The sequence below is a fragment of the Netta rufina genome, assembly GCF_964035555.1.
Source record: "Netta rufina genome assembly, chromosome: 9".
Lineage (NCBI taxonomy): Eukaryota > Metazoa > Chordata > Aves > Anseriformes > Anatidae > Netta > Netta rufina.
In genome coordinates, this window is record NC_140132.1 from 23,055,516 (window position 1) to 23,082,310 (window position 26,795).

The window sequence follows — 26,795 nt, forward strand, 5'->3', positions numbered from 1 at the left end:
TTATTTGTACTTTTTCATCAAAACATCCTTGATGAAACAGAAAACATCTCCAAATTTGTTTCAGAGAAGAGAGCATTAGGACATATTTTTAAATTTACACATATTATGCAAACTATGATTCCTTCTCAAGAACAAAAAATCCATATGTGTTTCCACAGGCTCTCAACACAAATTGCCTGTCACAGTAAAATCTTGAAAACTGTACTGTAACCAAGATGATGAAGGAAAATTACTGCCAGACAGATTATACAGTCAAGAAAAACTGTGTAACTTATTTTGTGCCTCCTAGCTTGACTACATATGGGACAAATGCAAATTCTCCAGATGAAGTACAGCTCAGAGTACATAAATTTCAAACAGATAGTAGTTTGCACTTATTAAAGCTTGGCTTGGATCATAAACAGAGTGTTTTTTTTTTTTTTTCCTCAAATGCCAGCTTTTCTGTAAAGACTGTTGTTTTTTTTTTTTTTTTCCCCTAAATGAGCATCCATTATAAATAATGGTTTAGCCACCAATATTGGAAGGGCTAGACTCAAAGCAAATAAACTGGAAGACATGATTGATTAGAACATGATTATCCTGTCATATATTCTAGGTATCCTTGGAGGGGATGGTTCGGGGGTTATTGCTTACTGGCAGATACATAAATTCCTGGTCTGGAATATCCAAGACGTGACGTTAGGGCTACACATATCTACGGGATGTGTGTGCATAGAACTTTCCCCAGAAGTTAAATGTCTCAAGCAAGCCCTATAGTTCTCAGGGTTCTGCTAATGGGACAACTTGTATGAAAAGTTTTTAGAAGCTCTAGGTTGATTTAGGTTTAGCTTCTTATAGCATGGAGCTAATCGGTAAGAAGTGTATATTGATTCTTCTAGAGAGGAAGTTCTAAATAAACAATAATTTTGAATGAAAATATGGAAGAGTCCACATTCAAACATAAATGAGGCATACTTCATTGGGGCCTAGGGTATCATGGCTGAAATGAGATGGGAACACTTGTGGCATAAACAGCATGGATGTTGTGAAGAGGATGTGGCCTCCTTTCGCAGCACAGACACGCATCCCTGCCCCAGGGAAAGTCTGTGTCAGATACAATTTGAGATAATCCCAGTGCTGCCAAGCTTTTTAGGGTACCTAAAGTTACCACTTCTGCTTGGAGGAAGGCAGTTAATAGAAATATCACCTCATTCAGTGGTCTAAAAAGCACCTGCCACATAATTCTGTTTTTACTGAATAGAAACCTCTGCACTTCTTGTGGGGGAAAAAATGTGAAGAAAGTACGTCCTGAAAACTCGGAAAGTCAAAGGATAGAAGTGCTGTGAAAGTATTATTGTGGTTCTGGGTTCTTGGTGGGCCTTGCTCTTGGCTCCTGGGCCTGGTGGCCGCTGTGTGTGCCAACACCAGCACTGGGTTTACTTGATGTGAGAGGACCCTGAGGGCCAAATTTAATCCACCTGGGTGGGAAGCTGAGAGGCCCAGGCACCAAGGTTGGACATTATAACATTTATTCTCAAAAAGAGTGGTCAGGCATTGGAACAGGTTGCCCAGGGAGGTGGTAGAGTCACCGTCCCTGGGGGTATTCAAGGAAAGGTTGGACATAGTGCTTAGGGACATGGTTTAGTGGGTGACATTGGTGATACGGTGATGGTTGGACCAACTGATCTTGGAGGTCTTTTCCAACCACAATTCTATGATCTGTGTCACAAGGGCTGGGCCCCGCTCTTCAGTGGCTGGGGCTTCCAGCTCTGGAGCCCCACATAGAAATATCAGCAGGGCTGATGGATGGCGCAGCCTGCGGACAGGTGGCTGCCGAATGGGGCAGCTCACAGCGCTGGCCCCGGGTGTGACTTTATCTAAAACCCAACACGTCCCCATCGCGAATGGCAGAGGACCAGGGCCCCACAGCCCTTCCACGGCCCCTCTTTGCCGAGGGGCGGACACCTCAGCGCGGCCCCGCCTGCCCCCCCCTGCAGGCAGTAGGCTCTCCCCGCAATCCCCTTCAGCCGAATGGACTCTCCTCCTCCGCGCGTCCCGCTGCCAGGGCAACGGCGACAGGGACGGGGACAGGGACGGGACCGGGCCGGGCCGGGCCGCCGGGGGTCGGTGGGGAGGGAGCTGGGGGCCGGGGAGCCCAGCCCGTGTCGGGGCAGGGCCCGGCGTCCTGCCCGTGGGTCAGGGCTGCGGCTGTTTGCTGCTGCCTTGCTTCGGGGGGTGGGACGACAAACAAACCCCAGAGCCACCGGTAGCGAAATAAACGAGCAAAGAAAGAAGGCCGTTCGGTAACGTTTTGGGTAACAGCCTCGCCTGGCAGAGCCTCCAGGCTGCTCAAGGCAAGTGCTGCCCTCCATCCATCCCCTCACGCACCCCTGCTGTCCCCGCTCTGCAGGGACCCCACAGGGCCCTTGCTGGGGCTCTGTGACACTGATGAGCCGGTGGTTATCGCGAAATGTCCTCGGTGATTTTTTATTTTTTGAGAATTCTGCATGGAGAAACTATCCTGGTAGCATGGTCTGTATTTGGAATTAGAATAAAGTTGAAATCGTAGTTCTTTGTTTAAATGGTGAAGATATACCACAGGTGGTACGCGCTTCTCAGGTGTTTGCTTCTCAGTCCCTGTGACACCTTTCCAGTGTGTGATAACATTAACTTCAAATGGGTGGCTGATGAGTGATGTTAGACAAAATCTTGGTTACATTAAGAATTCTTCAAAATAAATGAAGAATAGTGACGTTTGAATTATTGGTAAATGGCCAGGACTCAGTCTAGCATGAAATCCGTGTTCATGGGAATGATAATTAGATGCAAGTTATAACATATACTGTATGCATGTAAAATCCTCTTGGATTTTATGGGTTTATTGATATGAAAAAGCTGTAGGAATTTCATCAGCTCTAGTAAAACTCATGTATTTAGAAATAAACTGCAGTAATCTTTAGCTGTTTTAAGTTATGAAGTTATCATTTGATTAGGAAGAAAATTGAGCTAAGCTGAGATACAGGGTAGACGGTGTTTGTGTTCATTTAGCTTTGCAGACTTAAACTTCATTTAGCAGAAGCACCAGTTTTTGCTTTCTTCAGTTGCACTGCATATCAATTAGCAGCACTGAGGAATCTGCTAGAACGATGAAATTTGAGTACTGGAGTGTGTACGAGAGCAGGCAGAAAGGAGGTGATATTTACTGCTTGATTTATCTGCATTGAAGAGTTGCTTTACTCTCTGCCTCACTAAAAAAATGTTTTATATGTTAGAAAGAGAAGGGATCCATAGGCAGACAACAACCTCTCAGAAAAAGGGAACTCTCATCTGTTTCTGAATTACAACTTTGTTTGCAGGTACTGGCTTGGTTTATGAGGAGTTACAGTTTGGGTTTTCCACAGAAGTACTTAACTTGCTTTCAGTGGAGTTCTCTGGCAGTCCTCACAGCCCATCGCGTGGGTACTTAAGGACATCCTACAAGCTTAAGAGGGTGTGTGTTTCCCCAAATGGTGCATGTTTAACTTTCAGACTCTTACATTGAGACCATAACATTCAATGTTTAACAGCTGTTCTCATGAACATTAGGGTTGCATTTGCTATTACAATTGACTAATATTTAATAATGGTTAAATGAGTTCATGTATTTTCTTGGAACAATTCAGGTTTATGATCACCCACTGTCTGTTCATGAGACCTGCTATCAATAACTTCATGCTTTTATTTCAACCAATATTACAATATTCTTGAAACTTTGTGGATTGTTTTCTGTCTGACACTATCAAAACTTGAAAGCTACCTCTTTAAATGTTTGCTTCCAATGGAACATGTTAAAGTTTATGGAAATAATGTTCATGACATAAGTCTTTCCCTCCTTGAGCTTGTTAAGCTGGCCCCAGTCATTTACCTCCATTTTTACTTTTCAGTAGTTTTCAGGCTACATCTAAACCAGAGCATTATCCTGCCTGTCTAGCTGCACTAGTCCCGCTAGCACACTGGAAGAACCTTCTGTTCTAAGGTAATAGAATCTCATTTTATCTTACAGTATAATAAAAGAATAATTGTTATTGGGAAGACGGGGAAGAAGGAAGCGCTTGCTTTTTACAGCACAGTAAGAAACATGTTTTGTGTGCACATCTGACGTTTCTGTCTGGGCTGAAACATCATTGGTTCCACCAGATGCTTTCAACTTAGGTTTATACACTATTGATGTGCATTTTGCTTCATGAATGGGGGTGTCGTGAGCATGGCCACTAATGGGCATTTTCAGGTTTAGGTGTGAACATACTGCTGAACTTTTGCTCTTGAGCTCAGATACATTTGATGTATTTCAAATACTAAGCTTCTCCACATCATTTAAGTCTTGCTTTCAGCTGGAATCTGTTAGCCAACCGTTGAAGAACAGTTTCCAAATGGCCTGTCAGCTGGAAGTCTCTGGACTTTGGCACTGTGCTTGAAATTGAGTGTTGGCATGTTTCTTCCAGCAGCCTATTTAGCCTGTACTAGTTGTACTGCAAACATTCAAGTGCAGGGAGGGTATGGATATTAAGTTTTGTTTTGGACTCTTTGCTATATAGATTTGCTCGTTGGAAGAGTATTTTACAACCTTGGGGAAAAAAAAATCTTTAAAACATCACTGTCTTGAAATTTTGAGAGTAGGTAATAACTCTGTCTGCTCTGCAAGTTATTATGCTATTTTGAATCAATTTGTATAGGATTGAAGACATTTGTCATTCCAAATCAGATGAGATGGTTTTGCAGCCATTGTTACTATTTTCTCCTTCTCTGTGCTTTCTATGAGTCTGGTTCAAGAAAGCTGAAATTTGTTTAATATTAATCTGCTTTCTTTGAACTTTAGGGAATTGCCCAAAAGAAACAGACAAGTAAATATTTTCCCTGGTACCATAAATGTAATAAAAAGTTTTTCTTTCAGTTAGATTTAATCTAGGGTTGGTTTAGGTTTTTATTGAATTTCATATAAACCACTTCTACTCTTTGTTCCTCTCTTTCTGTGTATTAATAGTTCTTTGCTTTGTAACAAATTTTTACCATTTTAATTTCAATCAAATTCCCATTTCAACAGGTTGCTAACCGTAGATCATTCAAATTTTCTCTCTCTCTCAGAATAGATTGTACTGGGAATCATGAACAGCAGTGGTTTCGTAATACTCCCAGGTTCAAAAAGTGGAACCTCAGTGAGATTAAAAGCAAAGTAAGTGCATTTTATCTGAATATGATAGAGATATTGTTTCAGCATTTTCAATATGTTTTAATGAAGCATTAAAGTAGAAGAACTTATTTGTGTAAGAGCACAAAGAATTATCATTAAAACATAAAATTGATCATGCAATCTTTACAACCTTCACTTATGTTTCACTTCTGCCATTTTCCCTATGCTTTTAAGCTTGAGCCTTTCTTCTTTCTTAGGTTTTAATCTACTTTCTGAGTAAGGTACAGGTCTTATGACTCTGTATGCTAACATATATAAAGAAATACTAATAAAGCATTGACTGGGATAGTTTATTTCATCATCATTAAGCAACAAGTCTTTCTGAATACAGACACAATTACATCACTTTACATTGGCACTATAAGTTTATATTGGAGGAGCCATTATCACTGTGAAAAACAAACCAAACAAAAAAAAAACCTAAACCAGAAACAAACAGAACAAACACCAACAAACCACAAATATCTTTATAGCAGTGTGGGTTTTGCTGTATAATCTTTCTGTTCCTATGTCTATATCGTGAGAGGGCATGCAACTTGGCAGAAACTTAGCTTGTCTGTCTAATAGGATGACTGTGCCATTTGAACTGTAAAAACCGCTCTGTGACGAGGTATTCTTGGGTGCAAGGATTTTGCACCTGACCTGCAGTTCATTTTCCTTTGTTGTTTTCAGTCAGAAAGGTGTCCTGCCTTTAATAACATTTTTTTTTTTTCGTCTTGCTGCTTTAAACTCTTTCAGCTATCTTACTGTCTTTCACATAATTTCTATTGCATATTTAATCATTTTAACTTTTCTAGAACTGTTCGAGAATTGCGGTTGGAGAAGGTGCAGTTAGAAATGGAGAATAAAGAGATGGAGAAGAAATTACAGCAACTGCAATCCAACATGAGCAGAGAAAAAGAAGAGAGAAAGTAGGTGAAATTTCTGTTTAAAAGATGGAATCCAATGTGGTGCTGCCTTTGCATCCCTCCCAGACAGGATCTTTTGCAAAGTGTAGAATTCACAATGGTATTCAGTCTCCTCTCTCCAATCTTTCTTTTTCAGTGATAAACTTGCTATTTTTAAACTCCCATGTGAAACTTTGATTTTTTAGAAGTAAATTAACAAATTCCCAACAGGGATATTCCTTCAGAGGCAGAGATCCCTTTTCCTCATCTATTTTATTTTCTTCTTTTTTCCATGTGCCATTGGATTTGTCAACTTGGTTTTAAAGAAGGATACAAAAAGTTGTTGCTCTTGCACTATTCCTGTCTTTTGACATTTCTGGAGAGGATCCTGTTCTTAATATTGCTTTAATCCTGTTTTGCATGCATCTCGGAAAGCTGTTTTCTGTGTGATGGAAAACATGGCTCAGAAAGTAAGCATAATGTAATGATGCAAGTGCTAGGGTGGAAGTTTTAAGCGTTGGCCGTGTTACTGACGCACTCTAAATGTTAGCGAATCTCTGCAACATCTGCTTCTGCTTCTTTGTATTTCTTTCTGATGTATTTTGACCCTGGAGGCACACCTACTGTTGCACAGTGCCTTGGATACATTAGTGCCTTAGTCTTGGTAATTCTAAAGACTTGCTTTTGGCAGCTCCGTTAGCTTTTAATTTTGCTGTTGAAGCAATGTTTTCCAGATAGTGTGTGGCATTGTTTTTCCCCATATTGTTTTCCTGGCCTTGTACCTGCAAACCCTGATGGTGTTGTTACGGTGAGTTCAAATGATAGGAATCATTGGCATTTGCACCACAGCTGGGAAGATTGTTTCTTTCCCCTCCAATAAGTTTGCCTTCTTGTTTTGTATGCTTTATTATTATTTTACAGGAAACCAAACACAATGTAAAACAAGGTAGATTATAGTCATTTAAATACCTGAAAAATATTATGCAGTAGTGTATCTGCATTGAAGCTTAAAACCCCATGAATGTGAAGAACTTGTGCTCAACTAGCATACTACAGTGCAAATAGCACTGTAAATGGGAATGATGAAAAGTATACAGCAGTAGGAAAAAGCAGGCTGAAAATAATCAACACCCTCACGACCAGTTCCTCTGGGGACCTTGGTACTGTTCTTCTCAGCTGGCCCCCCAAAAAAGTTTTTTCCCTGTCCTTTTTCTTCTCCCTTTTAAATATATATATGTCACATATATAAATATATGTCATATGTTCCCAAAGTAACCTTTACTATTAGAGTTGGTGGCTGCCATCAGCTATGGAGTCTGCTAATAAATCTCTTTGTGAGTGAACCTGTCCTAACATCTTTTATGCAACAGTGTGCTAAAGCTGAAAAATACCATCTCACCTCCCTTAGTCTTAAATTCTTCCCCACTGTCTTCCACATTAGTCATAGTAGTTAATATCTAAACTGACATTCCCTGAAATCTGTATTTTAGGTGTGTATGCATGGCTTGTTAAAAGATGTTGTGTTTCAGCTGTGCTGGATGAATGCCCTAGGGTAAATTGGGATAATGAAGACTTATCTAAAATGCACTTCTGTTACATGTTTATTCATCAGTTAAAATTCAGTGGAAGGGAGGGTCTTGTGTTATGGGTAATTGGTGACTGTATAAACCAGTGTTTTTTGTGATGCTCTGTTCTTGTTTAAAATCCCCAAAGAAAATGTATATGCTTCTCTTGTTTCCAGAAGACATGATGAGTAAACTCTTTCTTGCCTTGCTTCATAGGAAATCAAGCGCTTATCACTGGAAATCTGGACAGGCAGGACCAATGACCATCCAAGCCCGAGTTTTGTCACAAAGCAAAGAAAGAAAGAATAAGGTAAAAGGCTATCAGTGTATTCGCAGATAAAGCTATTTTAAACAAAAGAAGGTTTAGAAAATAAATGCCACAAAATACGGTAATTTTAAATACTGTAAAAATAAAAGATTGAGCAATTCTGAGTAGAATTTGTAGCTGTTTATTTTTCCATGCCAATCTTATGTTTCCCTTTGAGCTGGAGGAACATCAAGTTCTGTTTGGTGATCTGTTGTTTTTTGATTGTAATAGATACTGAATTGGTAGAAGTAATGATTATTTGCTATTGTAAGAGTTTAATTTGGTACTGGTGGAAGTCATCGGGAGCCTGTCTTTCAAATTAATTAGGCCTTGTCTAGTGTCTATTGTGAATCTGTAATAAAAGACTCCATGTGAAGTTTTGAGCACAAGTTTACGATCTTCACAGATATTAACTCTGAGAAAGGCACACCATATTTAAAAATACTACAGGTACATCTTTTTATTTTCCTCAGTCACTGTGTAAAGTAGTACTGTCATATGAATGGCATAGTGAAATGTGGTTCTTTTTTTTTCTTTTTTTTTTTTTTTTCCCCCACTTCTGTATGTCTTAAGATGCTTCTGCATTTCTTCCTTCTCAGTAAGCACAGAAGGGGAACACAACTTGTCATGTGGTCCATAGTACATGGTAGGATTCCTACATTTGTCCCTTGAGGACTGATGCTAATGGGTCAAATGCAGGCTAACCAGATCTCTGAAGCATTCTTTTTAACAAGGGCCAACAAAGACTGGATATTTTGAAATGTGGATTAAATTTGTCTATGGAGTCTTGTTCTATGAGGTCCTCGCTCGGCCCTGGAGAGGGGTGTAGAACTTTTCTAGTCAGCCATTGAAAGACGTTTGCTTTTTTATATGTACAAAATAGGGTATTTCCTTATTTCTTTTTTAAAATGGCTAGGGCAATTTTGCAGAAACTCTCCAAACATATTAAGCATAAAGCAGATGTGTCTTAAGAAACTTGAGCTGAAAGTGAGTAAAGTTGGTCAAATTTATAAGCAGCCTTTCAGACAGTGTTATCACTTCAAACTGCAATAACCTACTCTCAATATTTCCTTCTGTGGTGAAATAAAATCATCACTTTAATAGCTTAGGCTTTTGTCCTTGAAGCTTTATACATCCTGGAAGCAAGCATTAGGTATATCCACGATCAAACAATGTTCATGAATGCTGTTAAAATACCAATTATGATAACAGAACTGATGGTTTTTACTCATTCCCTGAATTAGTGTGAAAAATCTGTAGGAGATTTCCAATCCAAACTACTTCAATTTAGAGATACTTCCTATTTCCTTTAGCAGACATTGATGTGTCTGAAGAGGCACAATAGGTCTGAATGGGACATAAAAAGAGAGCTTTATGATTTTTTTTCTGGAAGCTATGCTATGTATGTTGTGGTGAAATGGGAGCTGTTAATTAAGGGAGACCATTCAAAACTGGCTGAAATGAAGCCTGTGTAAGTCTTAAAAGAAAAGCAGACAATGACAACTTCAGACTAAGCCATCACAGTTGCTATTTGAAGTCTTTTGAAGCAGCAGCAGTTTGGTGTGAAGGTCTTTTTCAGCCAATGCACTCAATTTCAATAAAATTGCCTACTTGCCTCTGAGTAGAAGAGAGAGGATTGGAATGAAAGGGTTTTCTTTAACCCACCTCTTTCTCCTTCCACTTCTCTGAGACAAGTAGCTTAGAGCTGTTACTACTTCAAAGTCTTCAGATTTCAGCTGTGTTGGCAAAGGAGAAGAGGCAAAACTTTCAAAATTAAAATGCCTGCAGATTCACAGGGGGGTGGGGGTAGAGGGGTGAGGGTGCAGTGTGGACCCTGTGGAAGGAAAAAAAAAATGTTGAAAATGATCAGTTACTGGGGTGCAAAATCTTGGAAGGATGATGAAGGGAAGCAGAATGAAAACCATCTAATTCCTCCCTTCCGGCCCCCAAGATCTATAGGTAGGTATATGTGCAGATGGCTGGACAGATTTTCAGTCTGTGCAAATGACTTCACTGGTTGAATTTTGAGGTTAGGTCACTACGGTTGTGAAAGTTCTGCAGGTCTGTACATGTGGAATACACTTGCTGTGTACCTAGTACGTGCCTAGCTATTTTCCTAGAAACAGTAATTTTTTGATTTTATAAGTTATACGTGCATTCATTTTCATTAGCACCTTAAGCTTCTTTTTAATATTCATACTCTAATACCTTAATGTTTATATAAATGTACATAAATATTTTTTCATATAGGTTTCTTCAGGAAAAGTGAAGTTGCAAATACTGAAAGAACAGACGAAAGGTAAAGGCATCTTTGTTAAATTAAAACTCACAAAATTCTGATAGTGTTTGATTCTGGGAGGTTGCTGCAATTAAATAATAAGGAGGAAATCAGAGATTGGAATCATTTTTATTTTTATATATATAAATATATATATATATATTTTTTTTCCAGAGCCAGTGAAAGAACCATTTAAGCATGAAATGTCAAATTCTGTAGCTCATGAGAAATCTGAAGTGAAGGAGCTAGCACGTGGACAATGTGAAACTAAGAGCACGCTGCTGGTAAGTAAATTACACACTATATTCTGCTGCTACAGAGTATACATAATAGCTGTGTAGTAGTATCCAGACGTACTTATAATGTATAGCAAAATGATTTATCTTGGATTTTTCTAAGCTGCAAACTGTATGTAGTCTACAGAGACAAGTCATCTGACGTGGGATTCACTTTCAGGCTCCTTCATGAAAATATGTACGTATACACCTAAAACACAAGGGCAAGTCTAAATGTTATGTTAGTGTTGCGTGTGCTAGCTTTTTTGTACATTGTGCTTGTACTATGGTAGTTAATGGAAGTTGTATTAGTTGCCTCCTGCCCTTTTATTAAAAGGAATTATTTTAATGACAGTGTTGCCACTTTGAAATTATAATGTCAGGGAACTGGTCTGAACTTTTCACCAGAGAAGGTAAGGCTAATGCAAGATTTTTATACTTTATTTTTGCCTTTTGTTCAGCTGCTGGGACAAGTAAGTCATTAAAAGGATTCTCTAATTCTCTTAAAAAGGTCCATTTGAGCTGCCAAATTCAGCTATTAGATGCACAGCAATTTAAAAAGAGGAAAAATATAGTTAAAATTTTTGAAACTATTTTGATCATACTTTATTTAATATAACCTTACCTTGCTGGAATTGAAGTTACAGTAATTTTTTTTTCACTTGTTTGTCAAAATATTTTTGTATGTTCTATATGATTATATCCATGTTAATTTTATGATTCCTCAGTGATAACTACTTAGTTCACATGAGGTAAAGGAAAGTTTTACATCCTGATCTCATGAATGGCAAAGAAACAGATAAATAACTGTTATCTGTTCTTTAACAGGGTGTTTCTTTAAGTTGTTTTTTTTTTTTAATTAACTCAGCATGTGAATGTAGCTGAAGAAGACTAAGACCACACCATGTGTTTAAAATAAGCTGTAGGGTTGCAGGCAAATAGGGCAAATTGAATAGTCTGTGCACACTCTGTAATTTAAAGTACTTTGATAAGCACCAGGGCAAGTGGTTAATTCTGGCTGCTTTCTGAGCTGGTATTTTCTGGCTATGTTACAGTGGAAATTAGTATTATCGAGTATGAGGTTATTTTTATTTAATAAAGAGAGTTTGCCTCTTAGCAAGTGTACATAGAAAGCCTAGCCTCCAAAATATGATAGCCCCTTACTATTCAGTTATTTAATTTCTGAAGTAGTTTGTGGAAAGAGAGTAGATCTGTTGTCGAATGAGGAAATGACACTTTCTTTTAAAGAATGCAGTATTTTTTTTTTTCTTCATGTAATACATGCTACAATATATTTGAATCACTTTTATGGCAAATTAGAACACTTGGAGCTGCTAGTTCTCAAAAGGAAAACACCTTTTTTTTTTTTTTTTTTTTTTTTTCCGCTTCCTTTGGGAAAAAAACACGTGTGGATTTGAAATCCCCGTGAAGATCCCTGCGCACCAAAGCCACCTGCGTTTTGCTCCCTTGGATTCTTTGACTGCTTCCCCTTCCCCTTTCCTCCCTCTTCAGCGGCTGGGTGTGGGGAGCCGGCCGGCTCCGGCTGCCCCCAGCCCCTCAGGGCTCCCTCAGGGGCGGCGGGGCCGGGCCGGGCCGCCAGGGGCCGCTGCGGCTCCACGGTGCTGCCGCCGCCGGGCAGGCCCCGGCCCGGCCCGCCCTGAATGCCTGAGTGTGGTTGTGTGTGTGTGTCTGAGGCAGCAGCTCTTTCACCTCAGAAATATTTGAAATTGTCCCTGAGCTAGAAATCCTTGCTTCTGGGATGAGTGAAACTACTGCTTGCTTTTCCCGCCTCCCTAAATTCACCTGGAGCTGTGCTTCAGAGCGCTCAGCTCCTGATCCCAGGAGGTCTCCTGTGCTACCACTGGCTTTGAAGACAAAGCGGGTGGATAGCAAGGTGGTGTTTTATCACACCTTAGGTTACAAAGGCATTACTTTGACACTATTGAATGTGAGTTTCTTTTCCACTAGTAACTTTTACAGTTAAAAATTGTGATTAGAAAGAATCAAGGTTACTTTATTGCGAGAATAAAAGTAACAAAAATAGAGAAAATGTTGGTAGGGGCTTGACTGAGCGCAAGCCAAATTAACTCTTTCTGTTCTACAATATGAGGTTTTCACGAAGACAGATTTTGCTTTTCAATTATCACTTGATATAGTGTCCTGTTATTCCTCTAAAATTTGTTTGTTTTATTCCTTCTTCCTAGAGAGGTAGTCCTTTCAGTAATGCAGTAAATTATAAAAGTCGTTGGTCTGATAAATACATCCCTGTCAAAAGGATACTTGCTTACAGTATTTTAGAAGAAAGATGACATCATTTGGTACAAAAAATTCAGGTGGAATTTAAGGCAGTTACAGAAGGTTACAACATCTACTGAGTATAGAAATGCCAGCAATAAATAATATTTTTGGCATGACATGTTATACTGAGTTATAAAAGTATTTCACCACACATACTTAAAGGCAGGCTCTTTAGGATTATTATTATTTTTAATCTACTGTAGCAGGTCTTTTGAACCTAGAACTGAAAACTGGGTGGTAGCAGTAGTAAGATAACAATGATATATCTTGACATTTGTAATGCATTCTTTTTTAGATGCGTTTTTAAAAGGAAATGCTATTTATCTCATTTTTTAGCGGTAAACAAACTGAATTGAGATGTTGGAAGTATATTTGTGGGGATTAAAGGTCATGCAGCAGTTTGATGGAAGAATACAAGGATTTAAAATGAGAGTCATAGAGTGCTGTGAACACTTCATCTGTGTGAGGAGAGTTTCACCTTAATTGTCTTGATTTTTTTTTTCCCCTTTTACTTGTCTTCTTCCCTCTTCTTTCCAATCCTACTCTGAAACTAATTAGTAATTGTTTCTATTAATAAAGGGAGCTAACAAAACAACACTGCAGTTTTGCACAGATGCAAAAAGTGTTTTTTTTTTTTTTTTTTTTTTTTTTTTTTTGCATTTGCATTTGGAATAGAAAACAGTAGCTATAATTCAGTTTTTCGTAGGGAGAAAGATTATTGCAGCCCAAGTGAGATTCTGCAATTATTAATCTATAATTTTAGCTGTATAATTGAGGAGTATTGGATGTTTTTAGAGAAATTACACAGCAGAAAATTTAAAGGCAGTCAGTCTAGTGAGAATCTAGAATCGTGTTTTCTAAATTTCTTTATGGGTCCCATTGCTGCTGCCTCTCTTTCTTGTCCCCTTACTCCTGGTACTTCGGGAGAATTTGATACCTGTGTTGGTTTGGCATCATACTGGGAGAAAATTAGCACCTGAGTTCAGCTGCTGGGCAGTTTAACATGAGGCCAAAACAAATCAGCTTTGCAATTCTTACAAATTGCAAAATCTAGCTTCTTTTTTGAAGCAATTGAGCAGTATGTGAATTAAAATGCCATGTTGTTTAAATAAATAATGCAGCAAGCTAAGTCTTACAAACATTGATCAATTATTACATACTGTGTGCTAGACTACCAAAAAGATCCATACATAATGCAACTGTTCTTTCTCAAGGAGAGTAGTTGCATAAAGCTACATCAGTAAAACTATTTCCTTCAAACGTGACTTCTGAATTCTACTGTAGTCTAAGATTATTTTCTTCATGTGGTGAAAAAGAAATCAACACAATCTTTAGCTGTGTACTTTTGGATGCATGTACATTAGAAAACAGAATGAGACAAGGAGAACGGCAATTACAGAGACAAATTTAACTGTTTCTCCTTTAGTGTATGTTTGTCATCTTTATGTGTTTTAGCAACATGTTGGTGAAAAAACAATCATGATTAAGGAACATGACAAAACATGCATGTTCATACAGTAGCCATTGAAACTTATTAATCCAGAAGTGCAGTATAAGGAACAGAGTAAGACAGCAAAAGGAAAAAAGTAACAGCTATTTGAAGCAGTTAGTGTCCTGGCATGCTCGCTGGTATGTCAAAGTACCATTTAATGCGTAACCAGCAATTGCAAAGTTGCTGGGTCGATTATAGTGTAGAGTAGGTGGAAATGAGAAGATGTGAGTAAATTCTAGTTTTGCAATGACTGCTTGACATCTTGTGACTCTTTAAGATTAAACGTTCTGCCTGTACCTCTTCTGCTCATGTGTTTTGGTGGTAAGAGTATGTGCCATGCTTTACTTTGACTTTATAGACAAATTATCTTCCCTTTTGGCCTTTCTCTGTGTGTAGAAAGGATTGACATAAAATAATTTTCATTCCTGCTTGATAATCATTCAAGAGTTGGTAATCAAAATCTTCACATTACATTTTAACAGTAATTTTTTTTTTTGTTCTACTATAGGTTACACATCAGTGAAGTTCCAGTGGAGCAAAACTCTTGTTCTGTAGCAATTTTTAGTCAGTTATCTAGTTCTTCCTAGGACTTTCCTGGATTTTTAAGTGCGAACTGATATTCCAGTTGGTTTGTCCTGTGTCATACCCAGTGGAGTATTCAGATTATTGACTTTTGTTCACGTTTTTGCACTGGGATTATTAAAATTAGTATGTGTTTGCATTGCCATCATTCTGTTTTCAATATGCAGTTCTCTTGCTACCTTCTATTTTGCTGTTTGGTGGAAAGTTGGATTATATTTATATTAAATTAAAGGTTTTGTAATATTCTATCAACAGACAGAAGCCAATATGCATTTTGGAAAATTGAAAGTTGTCCATCACTTCACCAACGAAGTAAATCTGAATGAATCTAAAATTAATCATGAGGAGAAGAAAGTAAACTGCAAACATCAGGTCACTTCAAACAGATTTTCATCTTTGCCAGTGTCAGTGAGCAGTGCTGAGGTAGTACACAGTTCAGAAACAAAAAATAAAAATATTGTCAATGTTTGTGACATCTTAAACAGAGTGGTCTTAGGTTTCTCACATTGTACCAAATGATGGATCAGGCTATCAGACTTGCTCAGTCTGTTAACCTCTGTTTATGTCTCTAGGCATAATATCTATCCTATACATAGGATGTAGGCTACCTGTGACTACTGCTTTCTGCCTACTAAAAGTATTTAAATATATACTTTTATGTGCTTATACCAGTTTTTTTTTTTGTTTGTTTGTTTGTTTTGCTTTTTTTGCTCTTGATAGAACATTGCAATTCAGTCATGAGCAAGATCACTTGAAAATCGAGTGACTCTGTTTACCAGGGTAGCTAAACTAAGGCCAGAAAACAGGGTGCTCCATTTCTATAGCTAATAAAAATGTTGGTGCTGGGGAGAGGATCATTAGAAGTGCTGTATTAATTATGTTGTGGAACTGATTTAGGAACTCTTCTCGGAATCAGCCTGGACAGGCCTTGACGATCAGGACAAAGGGTTATTACTAAATGGTACATTTAATGAGGAGGAATCTGCAAAGTCTTTTCAGGAAGCTTTGATTCAATGGAGAAAGGGTAGTTGTGATCACAGAAAAGAACAGCATGCTGGCAAGGTCCTATCAGGTATGAATTTTTGTATTTTAATTGCACATTAAAAACTCGAGTGGCCATTTTGATGAGTTAGCAGCTAGTTAGCAGCTAGTGAAGATAGGTGTTCTGTTAGAGTAGTAAATGTTTTTTCTTCTTATTTTTTTTTCTTTTTTTTTCTCTGCATTTTGTTATATATTACCATCAACCTCTGAAGTTTTATTTTTTTTTATTATTATTTTTTTTTCCTAGATATATATAATGTACATGTTGTTGTTGTATTAGAATTTTTGTAATTAACTGTTACCTTAGCCAGATTGTTCAATCTGTGTCTATACTTTTCTATAGCATTTTTTTCTCATTTAAGAATTTAATGTGAATGGTAATGCCAAACCATAAAGTCCAAGTTTTTAACTAAGACAAAGAACGTGCGTGGCTTGGGACTTTGTATGTTGTATCAAAGTATATTTTCTGTTTACATTCCACAGGCTCCTAATATTTCTTTGTTCCAGTGAAAAGATGCAATCACTTCAAGTATTCATGGAAAAATACAAAATAACTCTTGTCCGATTGGATTTGTGCAAATTGTCTTCATTCATTTGTCTTCGTTCATTGTCTTCATTCTTGGATTTTCGTACAAAAATACACAATACCGTTGTTTCCCCCTGCACTGTTTTGGCTTTCCCCAGTTTGTAGTAGTCTCCCTTTATATGCGAAGTTGCAAGGAATGAGGTTTTACTGGCTACTGCTACTGCTAAATATTTTGTGTAAATATGTTTTTTAAGATCTCATGCATCTAGAAAGTAGATTTCTGTGAATTAAAGGCAATCGTATATGTCAAAGGATTTACAGGTGCAATGAGAAATGTGTTATATATCATTAGGTGCAAGGAATGCTTGCATATGTTGCTGCTTATCTGTAGAATATTTATGTGTGTCTTGAAATTTATTTACTGACCTTTTAGTCATAAAAGGAGAAGCTGGGTAACCTTTAGATATGCAGTCCTATCTAAATCTAAGCGAAGACCATATTTTCTGCAGATTCTGACAGTCCGTGAATTCTTTCCAGCTGAATCCAGTAAATCCAAACAAGTTTGCAAATTATTTATGTGACTCCAAACTCCCTGTTTCTTTTTGTCTACTAGAATTATCCTGACACTTTAAATTTTAGAATTATGCAAAGACTTAGCTAGGCATAAGCTACTAATGTGACATTCATTCAAAAATAATGTATCTAAATAGCAGGTTTATAAATTTGAACCTTTTTTTTTTTTTTTTTTTTTTTTTTTTTAAATAATTCTACTAGAGTCTATTGGAATTTGTGAGGTACAGACCAATCTGACTAGTGTGAAAGAACGTTTCCAAATTCAATTCAAGGAGGGTGGCCTGAGCTACATGGAGAAACTCTTGCTTAAGAAATACAGAAGGTATTGTAGAAGTTGCTGGTGCTGGTGAAGGTCAGAAACGCTTTATAGCATTAACAAAATTGCATTGAAACTTTTTAATATTAGCTATATTACCAAGAGTTAATGAAGGTGACAAAATACTTGATCTTAAAAAGTAATAATTATAGCCAGAGTTGATGACTTCGTGTATCAGAATTACAGCAGAGGGAATATTTGGAGAGATTCTCTCTGCTATCAGTGTGTTGTAGAATTTGAAGAGCAATAATGATATTTGGAAGCCTGTTTTTGCTACAAGAGTTTTATAGAGAAAAAGAAGGAAGATCTTCATGATACTTCCATAAATATAGCAGAGTTACTTTGTTAGTCCCTGAGGTGTGAGGTCATTGCACGGAAATTAGGAGTTGCTGCTTTTTAGCAGTGGTAAATACCGATGCAGTAAATAGTGTGGATTTTCTTTAATGACATAAAAAGACTTTTTTTTTTAATCTGTTTTTTTTTCTTTTCTTTTTTTTTTTTTTTTTTTTTTTTAGAGCTGCTGTTGATGAAATATCTGGTAGTTGCATTAAAGATTTAAAACTTATGCAAACACAGACAGTGCCACATCAGGCTGTAATTGGAGGAGGCGAAAAAGGAGATGATGATGATGATGTCAATGATTTAACAGGTATAATAGTTTTTTTTTTTTATTGAAACTAACTATTAAATATTTTGGGGGGAATTTTTTTTGAGTATGATTTCTGAACAGTTACTTAAGCCCTTTCTACCTTTAAAAAAAAGAGTAACAATAATGAAGAAAGTAGAAAAATAAAAGTTTTGCCTTTTTTAAGGGTATCATAGGTGAGAAAAAATTAAAAAAATGCATCAAATTTTTATATTTCATAGTTGAAGAGGTGAAGAGATATTGGACATCTGTACTTAGAGAGCCGGTACCTAAAACTGTTCCTGAAACTGTTCCTGAAAGTGCAGAGCCCACTCTGAAAATTGAATTTCTTGATGATGTAAGTATGTAGTCAAGAACTTCATGGATCTTCAGAGTGATCTTAAATGGTTTGTTCAAGTAGTGATCTATTAAAAACTTAAATTAACAACAGTTAAATAATTTCTAAATAAAATATATATCTATCTATACATACCTGTTCCCTTTTACAATAGTTTTCTCCTGTTGTGTCCATGGACTCTTAATGTATAGAAATTATAAAAAAAAAAATCTATACACTTTTAATCACTTGAGTTCATATTCCTTTTTGTAATCATAATCAATTGCTGAATATATATTTTTATAACTTAGTCTTATTGCACGGACTTGGAAGAATCATGTAACTTTTTGGTGATGGAAGCTGGGGCTATAGAAACGAATAACCAAAGAAAAACTGAACCACTTGAAGAGTTTGAAAGGTATGAGAAATACAGAGATTATTTGGAACAGGAAAGGAAGTAATCCTAACTTCTGATTTAGTTATATTCCTAAGTAGCAGGTTCTTTTCTTTTCAGACAATCATACTTCATATGAATGGGGAGAATCCTTGATTGTAAATTGTTTTAAAGCACAGTTAAAATATATGTCTGCTCATCCTCGTCACAAGACACAGTCTTTGGCAGTGTCATGACACTGTCAGTTATTACTTTCCCTTCCTTTACATTTCTTCCAAGATACTTTCTGAATGCTGTTTGTTGTCCTTGAAAGTTGTTCTCTCCACCTCCTCCTCCATTTCAGAATCACAGACTGGTTTGGATTGGAAGGGACTTTAAATCCAATCCAGTTCCAATCCCCTGCCATGGACAGGGACACCTTCCTCTAGATCAGGCTGCCCAAAGCCCCATCCAGCCTGGCCTTGAACACTTCCAGGGGTGGGACATCTACAACTTCTCTGGGCAACCTATTCCAGTGCCTCACCTCCCTCATAGTAAATAATTGCTTCCTATTATCTAATTTAAATCTACTCTCTCTTAGTTTTCTTGTCATTTGAGTGACCCAATGATATGATGACTATACTATTAACTGTCTGTAACTGGAGATATATCACTTTGAAATTTATTTTATTTACCTGATCACTCCAAATGTTAAACCATCTAAGATATATTCCTTCCTGTTAAACCGTCTAAGATATATTCCTTCATATGTTTGGAATTAAAGGTAAAATTACTCTTCTGTGTGCTCTTAACTAAGTAGGAGCAGGGGCTACATACAGGCAAATATGTAACATGTCAGTGTTATGCACTGATACTCATATAACTAATTTTAGTTAAACTTAGAGCCCTAATATTGACTGTCATTTTAAATGATACGTGTGATTCTTCTGACATGCCACAATATATTCATGATAAGATGTGCTATATTTTCTTTTGCTCTTCTGATCTTTCCTGCTTCGTCTGTTTCAAAGTTTTCCAGCAGTTGCAAGTCAGAACAACACACTACTAGACCTTTTGCCAGAAGAAACTGTGGGCACGATGAGAAAGTCATCGTGTCATTTAACTGCCACAGCTGACACTCCGTATCTTTTACATCTTCCTCTTAACAGAAATCCTGTTTCTTCTGAAGAAATTTTGCATGGTAAATTTTGAAAACTATTTTTACTATATAAATTACTATTTTGTCACAGGATAAAAAGTAAAATGGCTATGTCTTGTATAAACAAAGCAAAGCAGTATGTAGAATTATTCACAGTCTAATAAAATGTATTTCAAACCATTATTACAATTTTTAAAGAAATATTTCAAAATTGCTATTATTGGAGTTTTTGTGTTGACTCTACCTAGACTATAATGGTAACTATAATGTATTATCGTGGACTAGTTGGAAGTATGTTAAGAGTATTATCAAGATTTACTCTTTTCATGAACAGTGATGTATGGGAACACATGCATTAGATATGGAACAGGTCCTACTAGCTGGTAAGTCTGCTCTGGGTATGTTAGCATCTCAGGATATCAGTCAGGAAGCTGATGAATATTAACTGTTCTTTTTATTTTATGCCATAATGAAAGCTCTATGAAAATTAAAATGTAAAGTTTGAATGGAGGTTTCGTATTCTAATCTCATAAAATATAGTAGACTTGCAGATTGTAATTCATAGCAGTTTCCATTTAAGAAAAAAAAAAGGTACAATTTTGTTTTTACTCTTGTAGGAAAAATGGTTGTCTGCAATGTTCTTGAAAGAAATGCAGAACAAAAGGACACTATCGAACTAAAGACTGCGGGAAGATCACTGAGCTCCTGTAAACTACCTGAGAAGACCTCTGACCCTAATGAACTAATGAGCAACAATTATCTCTTCGAGATACAATTGCAGAAAAATGATAAAGATTCACAAGAACTGGATGGTGGCTGCAACAGCCAGAGTTTGGTTATGCCTGGAATTACAACGTCCTCAGCGGTAAAATGTTATGCTTAGCAATTAAAGATATATAAACTGTAGCTTATACTTTCCCAGGTTATCGTGAGGAACATACCCTGTTGCTGAATCAGTTGAGAGATAGTGATAGATGTATAGTTACCATAAAATACTCTACCTCTATTTCCCATCTTCCTCCAGAAAATCCCTCAAAGCAACCAACAGTCTAGTTTTCTTCAGAGGATTGTTATTGCTTCCATATTTCATCTAAGGGGATGGAGGCTTTCATACCTTCTGCTTTGTGTTGTCAGTTTTCTGTTGTTATATTTTTTTTATTTTTTTTTTTAAAGGGCTTATCTGAGAAGATAAAATAGCCCTTCCCATGTTAGTATCAAGGTTGATACACTTACCTAATCTAAAATATTCAAAATGTTCTTTCAGTTAAAAAAAAAAAAAAAAAAAAAAAAAGTGGAAAGAAAAAAAGTCTGGAGAAAGTTGGAACACTAGATTTAGAGTCACTGTATTGCTTTAGCTGATGTTTACAAAGATATTTGTTAACAATCGAAGAGCCACTTCTAATGTCCACAGTCAGTCAACAGAAGAAGAGACTCAGACTCTTGCAAAGTTAGCAATGGAAGCTTATAGGATTTGAAAGCATTGTATCATGTAAAGCCACCAGCCTTTTGAATATCCATTACACTAGGCTATCAGAATCATTCTAAGTTTTATAAAATGAGCATTTTATGAATATAAATTTGCCAGGGCAATTTATGAAGCATTTTCCTGTTTCTAATCTGTTTGTGTTTTATTCAAGTTACAGGATGTATCCAAAATACAGAAATCTGCTCCTCCACAGTATCGGGGACTTGAAGGTTTCTTTGTTGTAGGTGTAAACCCTAAACAAGTAATGCTGGAAGCAAGTTCTTCACTGCCTGCTGACTCAAGCGCAATGAAAAGGAGTATCCCATTTCCAGGTAATGGCATATGAAATCCTCAAACACAATACTTATCATCACTGCCACTGTAAGACACCCCTCACTTTATGTAGCTTGGATCCAGCTTACTTTTAGAAGTCACTTTGGTGTAACAATTATGCCAGCATACACACCTGGTGGTGTGAAAAGATGAAACAAATTCACTACCACTATTAAATCACATTAATGTAGAGCCATACATTTGTATCCTTCTCTGTATCACCTGAAAATTTGGTTCCAGTATTTCTGGAAATTTCTGCTTTTCCTTGTGCATAATATACATCACCAAAAGGCATTGTTATGTTATTGCTTCTAATGGTATATGAAACAACATGTGACATGATTGGCAAACATGAGTATTAATTTGATTTAGTATATCACTTGAATTTAAAAATTATTGTTGTTATATACTTGATTATATTATGTGCAGAAAACTTGATGCATGGCTTCTTTAAATCACAGAAATTAAATGCAGCAAATATAGTAACAGTAAATATGTGTAAACACAAAATCAACAAAGATTTTCCTCTACTACTTCTTATTTCAGGATATAAGAAGTGGGTTGCTGACAGGAGCTTAAGTGAATGCGCCGATGACTCTGTAGTTCAAGGTGTCATAGAAAGTCAATTGAACAGATCTTCAAGTGGTCTCGAGACTCAAAATAGAATTTCTCCCCTGATGGTAGTGTGCAGATCATACTCAGGTAAGGATAAATAAATATGAGACCCTACTTTAACAGGTTATGTTACCTCATACTTATTTTTAAGGATGTTTGTAACCTTGTTTATTTTAAGCAAAGAATATAGTTTAGTGATCTACTCAGTTTAGGTGCTCATGCCTGTGAGATAGGAGTCGTAGCACTGGCTTCTCCTCTGTTAGGATTGTAATATTTATGTATAACAAATATTTTTGGAATCTGTCAATTTTTAATTAGTCTTTTGAATGGCAACAACTGATAAGGCAGAATCTGACAGCACAGAATCTTACGTTATTTCAGAGAAAACAACATTAAGTTGAAATCTGTAAAACAGCATGCGACTGTCAGTGCGCAGTGTGTGACTCCCCGTAATGCACCACCATTAAGCAGATTTGGCTGTGGTCAGGCCTGGTAAGCAAACTGCTGCTTCCCAGAGATGAAAACAAATATTTGAAGATTTGCTTTCTTCAGTTGTATTATTCAACAGGAGACATGCCTATAACTTGTGTTTGATAGAGCTTGTGTATTCCTCTTCATTACATACCATGATGTCTGTAGTGGTCTCCCCCTCCTGAATGTAGTGCAAAGTGTGTGAAGTTTTACAGAATTTATGATGAAATCATTTGAAAACTTATAATTGGCACTTACATAGGAATTCAGCCTTTGTAAAAGAAACCTTTGTACCAAAGATTTAACTATCAAAAATTCATCATTACTTTGTCTCTATACCAAATACTCAGAAAACATTCCTCAAAAAACTCTGTTAGGGGATTGATAGTAACACATAGAGGGGAAAAAAAAAGAGAGAGAATGTATCCCCCTGTTCTTGTGTTTAGAGATGTGGAACTGACAGGTGACTTTTTGTTCCATATGGTGAACAGAAGCAGAAAAACAAACAACAAACCATTAATATTGCAGGCGTTCTGGAGTTTTGGCAGATATTTAAATCACCATGATGGATTCAGCTGCTAATAGGAAGACATTAACCAATACTTTTATAACGTTTTTCTTTTATAAATGTTCTTCACAGTCTTGCAGTGCTTTAAATGAGCAGAATATGAACAGTCATGGAAATATCAGTCTGATTTGTTCCAGCTAGGAAGAAGCACAGTTTGAGATTTGTCTGTACTGGCTGTTCATAACTGTTCTTGCCTTTCTTCTGATTATATAAATCATATTTTCACTCATTAAAACTACTGTTTTACGTAAGCATTGATAATATTACAAAATTAAATGCAATGTCAAATGTGGTTGCTAATACATTGACAACATAACCACCAGTTGCACAAGGCACACTTGTAACACCTATCATAACAGAAGTTCTCTTTTTCAGTGACAATCTGCATGTCTAAATCTTTGAGCTTTTATGAATGTCATTATGAAACATTGTTTTAAATATGAGAGGAAAATTATGCCTCTTTTTTTTTTTTTTTTCTTCCCATTTTGAGATTTTTAAAATACCCGTTAAAATAATTTAAGAATTTAAAAAGTGATGGGAGTAAAGTTTTCTTCTGCAAGAAGATTTCAGCAATTTTTTTGCTCAATGTTTTGTCCTGTGTGGACTTCTGATCTGGTTATTTATATATATAAATAAAATTAGAAGCTTGCTCTGTGGTGATTGTTTTGATTTTAGGTGATTTTTATAACTTCATCTATACATTTGTATTTTGGGTAAAATGACATATATATAGCAATTTGTTAGAAGTTGTGACTTCGTGTGATTTCAGGGAATGATTCCAAAAGACCTCATTCGGCAGATATGCTACAGCATAAACTGACTAGAAATTGTCCAAAAAACATTCAGCCAAGACCAAAGAGTTCACCTATACATACATTTAGAGTTGATACTGAGATACCAAAGCATCGGTGCATTGATGTAACTAAGCAAGATGAGGATCATTGGAAATATATTGCTGACCAAGAAGCCCTACTTACTCTGGAAAAAGAATTACAAAGTTATGCAAGTAAGTGGCAATATTGCCTTTTTTTCCCCTTTTATGCTTGTAAGTTATATAATGAAAACAAGTAGCTGTTTATTTTGTTATTATTAGATCTAACTGATATTGGGATGTATATAATTGAAGATTGATTTATTTCTTTTTGATCATACTTCAACCTACTCCTAATTTAGTAGAAGCAAACTGTTTCATGCAGCATTCTTATTTTTTTTTTTCTACTTTCCTCAATTTTGTTGGAGAAATCTACAGAATATGATAGGTACTCTGTCAGAGCATGGATTTCTTTTAAATAAGTATCCCGAACTTTTTGTTTACTGAATTTTTTGTTTATATTTGTTACTGAAATAATTGAAAATATTTCAGGTTCACAAGAAAAACTTCACAGCTTAACTTCTGAAGATGTAACCTCTTCTAGCAGATGCTTGAGGAAGATATATGGAAACATTACAGATTTCCATAAAAACTTGGAACTAAAAGACCAGAACAAAGATGATATGCCTGGGTAAGTTAAACTCCCCAAATATGTTTTTATGGTACTGTAAAATGCTTAATATGCATATTAGACAAACATATTGCCAGTACTGAAATAAAGTCTTAACTTTCTGATTTTACTTTTTATCCTGTTTACAAATGTTAGCATGACCTATTTTGTATCCTGGTGTTTTAAGTCAGTACTCTCAAATTTAGAGTAAAGTGATATATTTTGTTGTTGACACCCTAAATTATAAATTTGGGAATTTCTGAAAATTCTGAAAAATTAGATCACTAACTTTTTTTTTTTTTTCCTGAAAAGAAGCTCGCTTTCCTAATTTACTCATCCTAGGATGTGGGCTTTCTGTACCTTTCTGTACAGTGTTCTTTTGCCTTCTTGTTTAAGAGGTGAAAATATATGTGATAAAAGCTGAGGGGGATATAATGAATATAGTAGCTTGCAGTTATGTATACTTGCATACTTGTATGTATACAGTAAAAACTATTTTTCTGCCTTTTATTTCTGTGTATGTGAACATGTCTGAATTGCTTTAGCTAGAGTAGCTTGAGGAATTTGAGCTGCTGATAATCACTGTTGTGTATTTCTTTTAAGGGGCTGTGATGAAGGCCAAATGGATGATAAGGAAGAAATTCTAGAGGATAAACGACAGGTTCTTGCGTTACAGTGAACATGCAAAGAATTTAATGTAATTTTTATCTTTGCATATCATATGAAATCAAGAAGCAGACAGAGAGGTATCTTGAATGCTGCTGATATTATTTATTAAAGATTATTTTGTAAACCTGTGAATAAAAAAAATGTTAAAATTCACTTGGTTTTGACTTTTTCCTGGTACGACGAAGCAACAGAATAATAGAAAACTCGAGTCTTGTATTATTTATTATTCTAGTGTTGAACTTGCATTTCTGTTGTATCAAAAGGTTTAGGGTTTTTAGGTAGGCATCAAATGAACTGAACTCCATGTTTTCTATGCCAAAACAAAGTATTATTTAAGTGGAAAACTAAAAAGAACAGTATTTACAAAATAATGTTAGAGCTGATTTTTGGCTGTCTGATCTGTGTGTTTAAGGGTAGTTGTAGTTCTTTCCACCTTCCCAGACAATATAAGGTTCATAAAACCAATATAACTTCAGTAAAAGCTGCTTGACTGTTACGTGCTGTGTGCTGACATGATACTGTCATGTAAAAAAAAGTTTGGTTGTTTTATAGCTGTGTGTGGATTTGGCAGAATGTAAGATTTCTGTCTGATTGTGTTGGGAAATTTTTAAAGCAGGATTAACTAAAAGCTTTGGTCTGATAATTGCTCTCACCTGTTTTTGGATAAATCACTTGCCATGGTTAAAATTAATGGTTAATGCTCACAGAAGCTTTCCTATAGAAATAGAAACTTTACATCCTGGCTTACATCTTCCATCTACATTTCACTGTTATCTCATAACTGGTTTACATGGGGAGTTTGCATAAGATGCAATTCAAAGACCAACACTGTACATAGTTTGGACTATATTATTATCCATTTTATGTTTAATGAAAGGATTATGCATCTACTTTAGTCATTACTCACCACAGCAACAGTGACACAAAATTTCATGTTAGAGGCCTTTTATTAAAGGTCATGATTTTCATCACTACATTGGTTAATTAACAAATATAGGTAGTTTAAAGAAGTTAATTTTGTTTATAGCCTCAACTGTTTAAAGACATCATTGACTGCTCATCCTGAAAGCCTTGTGATTTTATGTTCAGGTGGCAAATGACCTTCATTAATGTAACAGTGGAAACATTCCAATATATTATTTGGGTTCTGATAATTAAACACTTGTTTGCATTCTCCTTAATACCACAGAACTCTAATGTAGTGTGCATTTGTTTTCTATTCCCCTCCTCAGTTATGCACTAGTACCACACAGCATGAACAATTTCTTTCTACAGGAAGAAGTACTTGAGTATCCCTAGTTCACAAAAACTAGAACTGTTGGGCTGAACAGGCCATTGATTTGACCTCCTGCC

The 26,795-nt window shown here is 36.3% G+C and overlaps 1 protein-coding gene across 1 annotated transcript; it reads left to right on the plus strand.

Moving 5' to 3' along the window:
• Positions 1-5,120: 5,120 nt before the first annotated feature.
• On the plus strand, positions 5,121-25,452 carry ZBBX (zinc finger B-box domain containing; the record flags this gene model as incomplete). The annotated part of the gene is made up of 18 exons (XM_084292378.1): positions 5,121-5,188; positions 6,004-6,117; positions 7,875-7,968; positions 10,216-10,264; positions 10,418-10,527; positions 15,146-15,313; positions 15,788-15,962; positions 17,232-17,352; positions 17,862-17,995; positions 18,214-18,329; positions 18,620-18,765; positions 19,713-19,882; positions 20,458-20,705; positions 21,478-21,637; positions 22,185-22,340; positions 24,062-24,298; positions 24,656-24,794; positions 25,377-25,452. 18 exons carry the CDS (start codon positions 5,121-5,123, stop codon positions 25,450-25,452), a joined length of 2,481 nt encoding a protein of 826 aa, XP_084148504.1.
• Between the last annotated feature and the right edge of the window lie 1,343 nt (positions 25,453-26,795).